Source organism: Chinchilla lanigera, unplaced genomic scaffold (assembly GCF_000276665.1).
Source record: "Chinchilla lanigera isolate Chin_1 unplaced genomic scaffold, ChiLan1.0 scaffold00033, whole genome shotgun sequence".
Lineage (NCBI taxonomy): Eukaryota > Metazoa > Chordata > Mammalia > Rodentia > Chinchillidae > Chinchilla > Chinchilla lanigera.
In genome coordinates, this window is record NW_004955434.1 from 2302631 (window position 1) to 2315802 (window position 13172).

The 13172-nt window shown below is 39.0% G+C and overlaps 1 protein-coding gene across 10 annotated transcripts in view; it reads left to right on the forward strand.

Annotated features, from left to right (window-relative positions):
- Positions 1–13172, forward strand: part of Trpm3 (transient receptor potential cation channel, subfamily M, member 3) — a 526019-nt gene that overhangs the window by 284822 nt on the left and 228025 nt on the right. For 3 of the 10 annotated variants that reach the window (XM_005388528.1, XM_005388530.1, XM_005388550.2), the window contains exon 7: positions 5119–5193. The exons of the other annotated variants lie outside the window; for them this stretch is intronic. In XM_005388528.1, the coding sequence (XP_005388585.1) occupies positions 5119–5193 (75 nt within the window). The remainder of the gene's footprint in view (positions 1–5118; positions 5194–13172) is intronic. 10 annotated transcript variants of the gene reach the window in all.

The following is a 13172-nucleotide window of genomic DNA, read 5'->3' on the forward strand; positions in this document are numbered from 1 at the left end:
TCATACAAACCACAGTTATTGGCTAACTGGGGGAAAGAGATAGGGTACAGAAATGTGGTCACTCTGCCTGGGGACTCCTGGAGATCCTACACCCTAGATGACATTGCTCAGGGAATAATTTAATAAGACTTTAGTAAAATACAATTCAATATTGAATACCAGGCAAAATCTAACTTTTGATCTGTAAATCATTGTGGATTATTTAGAAGTAAGGCTCAAGCCAGCAATTCATTTCTTGAGTGAATGGGTAAAAATATTTAAAATATAATGAATAAATTCACAAGAAAATGGCCAAATGAAAAATATTAGTAATTATGACAAAAGGCTAATTTCTATAATATGCAGATGACCTAAAAATTAGTTTAAAAAATGTGTGAAGCTGCATAGTAAAATGGGCAATATATGTCAACAGAAAAATTATAGGAAAGAAAATACTGAACCTCACTCAGCAATGAAAGTTTTTAGCTTGTCAAATTGGCAAGAACCGAAGATTAAAAATATCTATTGTTAATAAATCTGCATGAAATATGCATTTATACATTTTAGTGGGTGTGTAAATAAGGACAACTTTACTTGAAAGACAATTTGGCCAGCTCTTTCTGATTTTAAGTGTGCATATTACACACTACTAAAAGGCCTTCTAAAAGGCCTACAAAAAGTTTATCTCTAGGAACTTTTTCTGCATACATGTACTACAATATTATTTATAGTAATAATATAGAAATCACCTAATAATTCATCAATACACAAATGGTAGATATATAATAAAATATTGTAAAATCACTGTGAAAATGTAATCATGGTGTTTAAGCTCAGAGAGAAAAATATTTCTCATTGGTTAAGTTAACAATGTGTTGTACAATAATACAACTATATGCTTAGTATAATTACTCTTTAATTATATATATTTATATGCTTATAAAATATTTAAAAGGAAATAAGTGAACAATTAGAAAAATAAGCGAACAAATTGTATTTATAGTGAGATTTAAGATAGGAAAGGGAAGACAGCCAGTGACACTTCCCAATTTATACCTTTAAAAACTCTTGATGTTGATTTTTACAGTGAACAGATACTGCTTTTGTAGTAGAAAGGAAAAATGGAAGAAATCAGGCTATCCATATAATGTGGAAGTTTAGTAACCTTCTCTCTTAAGTGTATACTATTCTTCTTTTTAAAAAATAAATTTTATTGTGTATGTTTAAGTCATATGACACGTTATAAGACACAGCACGGCACTATGGTGGGATAGATTAGTATATCCTGCATCTCCCATAGTTACCCATCACACCCCGTGATGAAAGTAGCCATAATCCACTCATTTAGCAAAAATCCTGAATACAGAATACTATTACAGACTATAGTCCTCATGTTGTGTGTTGTATATTAGTGTTTTTCAAATTATTCGCTCTACTATTTCATCCCTCTGACCCACATGTCATCTGGACCCAGGGGTGACCCTAGCATTTCTCACCTGTGTGAGTTGGGAAGCACCTGAGATATGCTAGATATACCTTCCCCTCTGCTTCACTCAGTCTTCTGGCAATTCTTCACTCCTAAGACAAAAATGCAAGCGTCAGGTCAGGAGGTCCAAGGAAAAAGCGCTAGGTAAGGACACATGAAGAGTAATATTTTCAAATTAGATATAAAGGATATGTATAAAAACTATGCAACCAATGTAAAAATTTTTCTGCTTAGATATAATAATGCCTGATATTAGAACCAAAATCATCTTCCTTCCTTGGACTTTATGTGGTTTCTCTTATAGTTAATGGGAAAGTGGACATAGACCTTTTGCAAATGGGAAAGAGACCAAGAAATAAAGGGGTGACAGGGCAGAGAGGGAGAACAAAGGGAAGTAAAAAGAATTCAGATGTGTTCTGTATATTTACCAACTCCCCACAATGAATGTAATCATTATGTACTGCCAACTTGTGCTAATAAAAAATTATAAAATTAAAAAAAAACAGTCTAAATGAATTCCCAATCCTTAATTATAATTAAAAATCCTATTACTACAATGGGGCCATCAAAAATGCCCTGTATTTATGTCCCTGTCATGAGTAAAATCTAAACCTGTTCACATCCTCTTCCTTGTGCTCCTGGGTACCTCATAGTTCAGCCTCTTTCTCCCTTACAATACAGCTCCTTGAATGGTTGTTGGAGCAGCTGTTGATTACTGTCCACTTGCTTACTGTGGAAAAGGACTTCATGACACTCTGTATCCCGCTATACTTTCAGAGATTCTTCCTATGAAAGCAAACTATGTGTCGAATTTCTTCACCTTTTCAAAATGTGACAATCAGAAGAACTTGAAATATCTGTCACCTAAAATAGCAGTTGCTTGTTTTCTTTATTTCCCCTTGACAATATTTCTTTTGAGCTTTTTCTTTAGAACATTTGTTTGTGGGCCCAAAATATACAAAACCTGGTAGGGGCATAAGATTAAATAAGGCATAGCTGTGTACTTGAAAACTTAGTTTTACAAATAAATTAACAATAACTAGTTTTTGTGGAGTCCTCTTCTAAATGATTGACAGGGGATGGCTGATTTAATCTTACAACAAACTTGAAATGGGTACCATTATTTTTCTGATTTACCAATAAGAAAACAAAAAAAAAGCCAAGTAATATCCCAGAGATCAGACTAGTAGTAAGTGGCACACCTGAAGGCTGTGTCTGAACACATACCTGCACCACTGAGTTCTACAGCTTCTCTCCATGCAAAGAGCTGGTTACGGAGAAGTGTGTTAAATGCCTTTGAGTGGTACAAAGCACAATAGGTGCTCAGAGGAACACTTCTTGTTGGAGTATTTGTGGGTACCAGGTAGATGAATTTCGAGCAAGATTTCACAGACAGAACCAAGGCAATGGGTTGAAAGCCACACAAGTGAAAGCTTTCAATAGGCAGAAAGTTAGTGCATTGCATGTAGTCTACTCTTGTTTACTTTTTATTATTTCATCTTCTGTCACCATAAGCAAAATTTCAACTGCAAACTCCAATAAGAACCACGTGTAAACTAGAGTTACTGCTCAGGAAATATCATTAAAATCATAAGAAAAATATATACATGCTTCACTGTTTCTCTTGTGTTGACTGGTTAATAAATAGGGAGGTATTATGATAGAACACCGCATCAAAATGATAAACAGGACATTGTGTGTACATATTCATATGTAACTTCACTTAGTTTATAGCTTTCCTCTTGCAAATAGGAAAGTCACTTGGAAAAGGTCAAGTGTCCTGCCGAAATTCAGGCAGTGAGTTAATTTGGCAGAGCATTCATCTGACTCTAACTGCAAAATCCTAGGTTGGCCATACTTTGTTCAACATTGTGACTCTTTCTTAGTGTAGGAGGTCCTATTCTCACTCCATTTGACATAAGACCCTAAGAATTCAGATAAGTAAAAAGTTTTGGACATACCTGAGCAACAACAGCAGTAGTATATTTAGCAAATCATTTCAAAGCAGTATCCTGAAAGATAATTAAGGAAATACCAGGATAATCACAGACATGATAAATATATGTCTGCTACCTAGACATCTTCATTTTTAACTATGACACTAATCTTACCCTGGTTGGTCTTCACTAAAGTGTCACTTAAACTTTTGTTCATTAGGGTTTGATAACTTGGGGGAAAATAAACTAAAAATACCAGCCTGCTTTTCACTCTGCAGGAAAGATGCAGCTAAGCCAATATTTTTTTCTCCAGTTCGTCAACAAATGTGTGCTAAATTTTGCCAGGATGTGGGGGGTGGGGTCATACGGTTACTATTTGAATCTTTACTTACAGTATGTAGTAAGTGGTCTAATTGCCATTTACAGGGGTAGAACAGCCTGGAGAGTTGGTACTAGCAAGCTGAATTTGTGTTCTAAGAGACATAATAATTAGAAGCACTCTGAAAAATGTCTAGCAGTGTTCTTGGTATTTTTGTTTCCAACTTATGGAGAATTCAGAGGAACCAACCCTTATATCCCATGCGTTGAAAGATATTGCTTGGTGGTTTTCCCAGTGAGTCCATTCTGATGGGAAGGCAGCTTTGCCAGGTTATGTTCACTGAGAATGACCAAGTGATCCTCTGTGAACAGTGCGTGCTTTGCCTCTCACAACAAACCAGCACCACTCTGCCCAGTCCCTACATCCCAACTACCCAGGTACAGACTGTCCTCAAAGTCTTGCTTGGTCCTACGAATTGAGGAGACTAATGAACTAACTTGAGGATACGAAGTCAGCCTTAAATACTCTTTCTGGGAAGGAGCAAAAATAAGACAGAAGCAGAGTTATTCATGTGGTTGGGATTCTCCCTGAAGGCCTACATTTAACATAAAATGCTGCCTGCACCACCTAACCCGAGCTAGATGTTCAGTAAATCAGTATCTCCAGAGACGTGATACTACCATCAAATTTATCTCCCAGTTTGGGGTAGAAGAATCATTATACTGTAATGGCTTTTCTAGAAAAAAATTAGATATAAATATGTATCTATATCTTGGCCAATGAGAGAAAGAAAAGAGTGCAGAACATAGGCAATTAAGTCCAGTAAATAATACTGTTCATACTGAATGACACATTGGCATTTGTTTAAATTTCTCATTAAAAAGAAAAACATTTAGATTAACCTTTGAAAGGCTAGTTTTTTAAGTTGCATATAGTTTATCGCTTGAGACTAAAATTCTTGATTCTCCAAAACTCAGAAAATACATTTACAAGGTAAATCTAATTGCTGTCCTAGAAAGCACCAAACTGCAACTGTCATAATTATCATTGTAATTAATATAATAGCAACCAATATTTCTTAAGGATTTACTAAGTGCTAAGCACTGGTGCAAGTACTTACTGTGAGTTCATTATAACCTTTGCACCTACCCAGTAGTTATCTAGGCTGAAACAAAATAATGAAGGCTACTTCCTGCAGTGAATTCATGTCGATTTCAAGCACCTGTTAAATTTTGGTTTTAAGAAAGGCTGAGCAATGCTTGGCATAGGTCTGAATATGCAACCTAGGCTGTGGCCACACACATAAATCCATACAAAGTGGGTGATCCATCTACTTTAATAAAATGTGTACCCAACCATTGGATTGTAGAAATTTCAAAGATTTTATTTTTTGACAGGATGCCTGCCGTTTTTCTCTCTTGACTCCCGCTTGTTTTATTCATTTTGGGGTAGTTGCCAATTAGACCCAATTGGTAAGTATAATTAACGGACAACTTGAACTTCCTCTTAAACCCCAGCCAGGAAAATTAACCACAGAACCTTTCATTTCCTTTCAAAACTCCTAACAGTTTCATTCCTTCTGACTGCTATTTTTCTCTTCTATGACTTCAGACCAGATCAGGGATTAGTGACTCAATATTCATCACCTTAAAGATACCAAATAGGACAGCTTGGCAGCACTACTGCACTACTACTAGAAGGAAATCAGCATTTGTTAGTGTTCCAGGAGCCATGCAAGGCATTTTTCACGTATACTATTTCTTTTAATACACTCAAAAGCCCTTTAATGTAGGAGTTATCTTCCTTTCTGATAGATGACAAAATGGCAGCTCAGTGAGGTTATGAGGAACAGCTAGATGGAACAGCTAGATGTAAGCAAACATTTTTCTGTGGGCCCAGAAACCCTTGATCCTTCCATCCACATAAGGAAGTATATCTTGCCCAAGGAGATGCTCCCTGAACATTGTATTACTTTGGAAAACTGGCAGGTCATTATTTCATTCAACAACCATTTGAGCACTACCTCTGTGCCAGACATGGGCTACACATTGGTTAGGTTGGAATGAATCATCAAATAGGACCTTGGGAAGAGGATGGTGGTTAGTAGCAAGATGGTGAGAAACAGAATGAGGGTGGAATGGGCAAGGTGATGGAGAGGAAGAGGGAGGCAAGCAGAGGAGCTCCTGATCGTGTATCCATGGCTACCGTCTTTCTTCATGTGACTCGTGGACTTCCCTTTGTCATCCTATGCCTGAGAATATATGAAGGAGGCTGGGAAGGCAAAGGGACGTTCAATTGTCATCACTGGCATCTTTTTGATCATTGCACCATCATCAAATGCATTGGGATAACCATGACATGAAATTTTCCATCATTAAGCCCATAACTATCCCATGAGAGGGATAATGACTATATATGCTGAAGGCAGTGGTAGAACTTGTCCATCGAGCTCAGGAAGTGGGAAGGGGTTAATCATACTCTCACAGACTAACAGCTACAAGTTCAAATCACACAACTTGAAGAGCAAGTTAAACATCCTCTGAGCAGCTTACAGGTGTATCAAGAACATCTTATTGTCTTCTGTGCATCCTCCAATCTGTTCAACCCATCATGCAGGCTTTCTGGAGCCTCAACCAATCAAGGAAAAGGGCTAATACCAAATTACAAGTACTAAACCCATAATCGGTTTACTTGAGATGGAGTAACCTTCCACTTATCAGATGCTCACAACTGACTATGTTCAAACTTTCCTCTGCCTTTCAGAGGGCCTTCTCTCTGAAGATCAATTTGTAAGAAGAAAACAACACTGTCAAAACCCCAGCCATCTCTTCACTTAATGAAATGACTTGACACAAGTTTGCCATGTTTGTTAATGAAAGTCACTTTGCCAGTAAAGACCATGAAGTTGAAATAACTCTGGGAAGAAGAACACTTTTTAGTGAAACCTGCTCTTGGGGGTTTGTCTGTCTTGCTTACCTGACTCTCATCCTGTTCAAGCTAGGAGCTCTGCCTTTTTCAGCAAAGAGACTGCCCCATGTTGGAATTACTTGTTCAGGGACTAGGACCCATATTGTAATGAAACAGGTCTGTACAGGGAAAATGCCTACCACACTAATAAGGTGGCTTAGGCACTTTTACATGTAGGGAATAACTCAAAGATTCCTTTGCAGACTAGAAAGATTTAGGTTGCAAATATTTGACGGGCATTTGGGTCTCAAGATCACCCAAATTTACTCTTCTTGGTCAGATATAACAGATGCCAACAATGATAACAGAGACCTGCTTGTGGGGATCCAATCTCTTCCTTGTTGCCTTGCTAACAGTTCTTAAATATTTTTCATCAACTTTTCTAACGTCTTTTTCTGCCCTAACACCATGTATATATTCTGTCCCACCCATTCCACGGTATTTGCCGTTTCATGAAATAACAGAGCCCATTGGATATGTTTTTGTCCCTTTTTGGCATTTGCTGGAACTCCGTCCTCTCCATACCTATCTGGCCACAACTTAGGTTTTCTCTATATCTCAGCTCAAAAATCTCCTTTGTCCCCATCTGGCCCGTGATCCTCACCTTACGCATCTCTGTCTGAACCTTTGTCAGTCATAGCACTGCTTCCTTTGAGAGACTGATTGTCTGTCCCTCTCCGCGCTCCGTTCCCCCTCATTTTAGACTGTAAACTCCTACAGAGCAGAGCCCGGATCTTGTCCATCCTCTCATCCTGAAAACTTAGCATAGTGCTGGGCACATGTGTGTAGGTGCTCAATAAATTGCTATTGTAAATAGCAATACTTGGTTTTCCTGGCCTTATTTTAGCTTTGCTTTCTAGTCTGATGGAAATGTAATAGCAGAGTTTAGATTAAACGCTAGAAAAGAAACACATAGTAAAACAATACAGATTCAAGGAGGTAACGTAAGTGGGAATACGTATAAGCAAAGACCACCTCTGACTCATCGGCATGAAAGCATTTAATCTGCAGAATTCGACTGTGTTGCTGTTAGATTGCTATCACTGTTAAATCATTTCCATCTTGTGAATATAAAGAGTCTAAGAACATTTTTTAGCAGCCAATACCATCATGGCTTCGGTATTTCCATTTACACAGGGAAAAAAAAACTATTGATTCTCTCCTACGTATTTAAAGTGATAGTTGCCCATGGCTGCTTTTTCAGACTAGATCAGGATCAGTCTTCTGGGTAGAAATGTATGGTTAATCTTAGAAAATTAGGCAAACATAAAATAAATGGAAAATTTGTGCTGAGTGCATACTTTTCTGCCACAAGCAACAATTTTACACTTCGATATGTTTAGAGAAGATACACAATATCATCCCTTACAGGTCTGAAACAAAAGTGAGCTGTGATTTTAATTTGCTCAAAATGGGTTAGGCCAGGGAATTTATCATAGGATCCTTGAAAGTCCCTTTCTAACATTTATAATTTGTCAGTCTCTTCAAAATATTTTGACCACATCAAGCCCTTGAAACTAATGTATGTCATAGCAAAATGCAATTCACATAGGCTTCATGCCTGTCTAGAAATAGTGCTCCTGGATGTCACTAAAAAAGCTGTCATCATTTTAACAGAATTAAAATGTTTTAACCTTGAACCCTGAGCTCATAATCATTAACCCTGAGAAAAATGAAAAAAAAAAGAGATTTTTACGCCCTAATAATGAACAAATAAGCAAACAGCTGATTTTTTTCCCTCTTGACACTCTTGGCTGAAACAAATAAGCAGCCTTTCTTTCCCGTTACTGAACAGGCTGTCCCATTCTGCACTGGGGACCAGATTTCAAAAGCAAAGCACAGCTCTGCATGCCCCCACCCAGCAGGCAGACACTGAAGTTCCAAAGCGCAGACAGAGGAATCAAAGACTCTAATGAGCCTTGGCATTGCTAGGTCCACACAGGGTGCTGTGGGCAACTCCTGCTGAAAACAGGCAGAGAGAAAAAACAGGCATGCCTTTGCCAAAACAAGGAGGTGAGGAGTGAAGAGTCAGCTTTCCTGGTCATCAAACAAATTGGAGCTGAACCCTCCCTCATTAAGCAGCCAAAAGGAAAATGCAGGAAGTGCACACCGAGTCTGTGGTACTTTAGAATCTATTATGAAATTCTGGGGGAGATGGGAAAGCAAGCAGTAATTGAACATGGCATGCCCATGCGAACAGTGGGGGCAGAGCAGAAACTCCACTTCACCCTTGTATTGCCTATAGGTGTGGTTTCCTTAGGATGCATGGAGTGGGATCTACTCTGTTCTCTCGGCGTGTTCTCATTGTTCAAGAAATAAGAACTGTCATTGAGCTACTGTTCATGATCGAGACACTGAGAAGGAAGGATTGTGAGTTTGAGGCCAACCTAACAAGTTTGAGGCCAATCTGGACTGCATAGCCAGACCCTGTCTCAATAAAAACAACAAAAGAAGAATTATTTTTCACCCGTTTAAGTGTAGAGGAAATATCACATAATAAGAACTTTTCTTAATGCAAGTAAATCTAATTCCAAGATCCTTTCCATCTAGTTTTCGGTATATTTGATCTTAACCGTTATTAAAATTCTTCCCCTATCCATCTCCACCTTACTCAATTTTCCTTCGCTATTATAGACACCTGAAATCATCAGCTTGTAAGGAGAAAAGCTTCATTCTGGGTCACATCTTTAGAGGTTATAGTTTGTGATCAGCTGCCCGTGTTGTTTTTGGACATACAGTGAGATAATACATCATCACAGAAGCATGTGGCAGAGCAAACCTGCTCATTTTCTTGCCAGGAAGTGAAAGAAGAGAACAAGGTCTTACATTCCCCTTCCAGGGAATGTCTGCACTGACCTAAAGACCTCCCACTAGGCCCCACCTCTGAAAGGTTCCCTGTCTCCTAAAAGTGCCATCCTGGGTACCAAGCCTCTAACTCATAGATATTTTAGTGACACTTAAGATCCTAACAAAAGCACACCCCAAAATGCTCTCTTGCTCATACTGACACATCCTTACAAGGTACTTGGGGGAAGATTGGAAAAGGGCTTGTAAACTTCCCTCAGCTAAGGCCATTACTGATTGATCAAACCTGCTTGATCTCAAGGTGGGCGGCTCTGGTACTCCCAGACCAAGTAGATCCAAAGAGATCTTTGCTGTAGCTGGAATTATGGTCTCAGGGTTCAGTGTGCCATGGTGGACCTCACAAGACAAGGTGCCTATGCTAATTCCCATCCACATGGAGCTTACATATGGTGCAAAAAGGGCATAGAAAATAATGAAGATAAATAGGAATAAAATATACAATATGGGGGCTGGGGATTTAGCTCAACCGCACAGAGCCTGCCTGGCAAGCGCAAGGTCATGAGTTCAATTCCTGGTACGGGAAGAAAAACAAAAACAAAAACAAAAAAAACAAACAAACAAAATATACAATATGTTGGGTAGTGATAAATGCTAAAGAGAAAAAAATGGGAAAGGGGATGCAGGGAAGGGTCTGCAATTTTAAGTAGTGTGGTGAGGGAGAGAAGATAAAAAGAGGACCAAGAACTGAGTCTCTAGCACCATACACAAGTAGGTAAGAGGAATCAGCAAAGGAATGAGAGGGGCAGCAAGTAAAGTGAGAAAGAGACCAAGAGAGTGAACCATCTGGACTCTGAGTAGGTAATGTGTTTCCAGGAGGAAAAAATAGCCAGTGGTGCCAAATGTGGCTATCAAGCCAATTAAGAAGAGACCTAGGGAAAGACCATCAGGATTTTGTGAGTCTCTTCCTGTCCTGACTTGGACAATTTCTTCCCCAGTTCACCTGTTCCCATCTCTCTCAACCAAAGATAATTGCCTTTCTCTTCTTCCCCTCCAGGTCAGTGAGCTTTGGCTTTTTTTATCTTATTTTTACAAAAGCTGTGCAGGGAGTTTTTTCTTCAGGTAACTTCTGCTTTTTAGCAGCAGTGGCCAGTGACATAACACTACCACCACCATCACCACCACCATAGATATCTCAATGATAAAGGAGGAGAGGAAAACTCCTAGAAAACAAATTCTAATCAGTAAGCCAATGAATTATTCTGGGTAATCAAAATTATTGTATACATTCTTCAGTTTCAGGCAAAGGACCAAATACAGAATATACTAACTATATATGTAGGCAATTTTCACTAGAAAATTTGAGGTGGGATAAGAGACACCACCTTTGAGTTGAAATATGTATGTAGTTCCAAGTACCTGGATTTAGGGCCCAAACTGCAAGAAAGTGTACCTTCCCGTATGAATTATGTACAATTAAACTGAGTGCCAATGCTTGGCTTCCAGTTTCCAATTTGATCAGTTTCTCATTGCCATGGGTAGTCAGGTTTAACAGACTAACAGATGTGGTCTTACATGACTCACTTTTACCACATTAGTTAGGCTTAAAGGGGGCAATCCGCAGCCCAAGAGCCAAGTCCTGTGGGACATCAATTCTGAAAATAAAGCTTTATTACAGTATAGCCACACCGATTTTTAATGGAGAGCTTCTGGGTGCTCTCAAGCTATAGTTGCAAAGCTGAGTAGTTGTGACTGAGTGCATTTAGCCTGCAAAGCTGACAATGCTTATTTATCTGACCCTTTACAGAAAGAAATTGCTTATGTCTGGTTTAGACATTAAAATAGACTTCTGGAAACATATTGTTCATGGGCATTTAAATCCCCCTCCATGAACTTTTGCCACTATTTGCTACAGAGGACACATCCTAGATTTTCTTTCTTTTTATAGAAAACAAACAAACAAATCTCTTCCTCCTGCAGCTTTGGGCTCAGCACTGGTTCTCAAAGTGTGGATCATGGGCCAGAAGCGAGAGCAGGACCAGGAAACCCATTAGAAATAAAAATTCCCAGGTCTCCCAGTCCTACTGGAAGCTATGGGAGCAGGGCCCAGCAGGGAGCTTTAGTGCTTGCTCCAGGTCATTCCAACGCCTGCTAACATCCAGAGCCTTCTTCCTACAGCAGACACTGATAAGGGCCAAAAATCTGCAATGGAGACTTCCACATGCCCCTTCTTGTAATAATCTTCAATGCACAGACTACTTTCTGTACATTAGAATCAGACCTGAAAGCACCACTTTCTTGTGATAACTTTCATATAGCTTCCTTCCTAAATAATGGAATTAGCACTGATTGTTTCATTCCAGTAGATTTTTGGTGTCAGCAGCAGGAAAAAGCTGTAGGTGTTTCACACAGATATGACAGCTCAGGATAATGAAGCTAAATACTCCAGTGATTAAGAACCAAAGGTACCCAGCACATGCCTCTGGGCCATTACTAGCTCCAGATTTCTCCTCCTCACTCACCAGGTGTGCTTAAGTGATAGAATGTAATGAGGCATTTATTTCTAAGAAAGAAAAGTAGCAGGCATGTCCAGCACCATCACGGGTACGCTAGAAAATGAGAACATTTTTCAGCTTATATATTTCCTCCTTGCAGAATTGAGGCAGGTGCTGCTGTGTTGTTGCTGTTTTCCTTTGCTCAATGATCTAATCCTTCCCTGGAGTTTCATCCCTCTGTGTATCTGAAACAGGAATAGCTCTGATAATGAACAGCTGTGGTTTATCTGGAAGGAGAAACCTGATCCCAGGAAACACAGAAGGGAATCCTGAGTCTTGAACTTTTTAAGGCAGGAAATAATGCAACAAAAAACAAGGAACAAATGCACATCATTTTTAAATATCTGCGATTGGCTATTTAAAAACTAGCAGAAATGAGTCTGAGATGATGATATGTGTATAGTAGCATGACTATACATGTTGGTTTGTCCAAGATTAAATAGTTCCAGTTCATACCAGTTCATTCCAGTTCATATCAGACTAGTTAGCAACGATGACCCCACACCTGCAAATGTGTCCTAATTGTATAAATCATATGATCCCCTTTTTAAGTGAGACAATTGACTTATAGAGTGTACTCTGTTACTTTCTAACAGATCTCTGCTTGAAAACCAGCTCAGACTATTATTGGTTTGTGGATTTTGCAATGTACTCTCTAAAAGCCTCAGTGTCCTTAACTGTAAAACAGATAAAAAACACCTCTACCATAGGGTTGTTGGGTAACCTGAATTAGCATATAAGCCCTGTGCCATTGAGTGCCATATACCTGGTAGGCGTTCATCAGTTGTTCCTTCCAAGGGAAGAGAGAAGCTGCCTTCAAAGGTTTGTCCCAGTGGATATCATTACACTAAATCTTTCACTGCAAGCCAGAAATTCCTAAGCAACTTGCTTTTGGTTGCATTTGTAATTAGCTTTTTCAACATGTTGCCATTGTTGTTTATTTGTGAGGAGCTTTAACAAAATCAAGAAAAATTGTCTTTCAGGAAAAGCCGTATTTGCACTTAAATCAGTCCATGCCCATACAGCAGAACCAGAAGTTTCAGGTTTATTAGATGCTGCTTCAAAGTGACCACCACAGGGGCTGGGGATTTAGCTCAGCGGCAAAAAGCGCCTGCCTGGCAAGCACA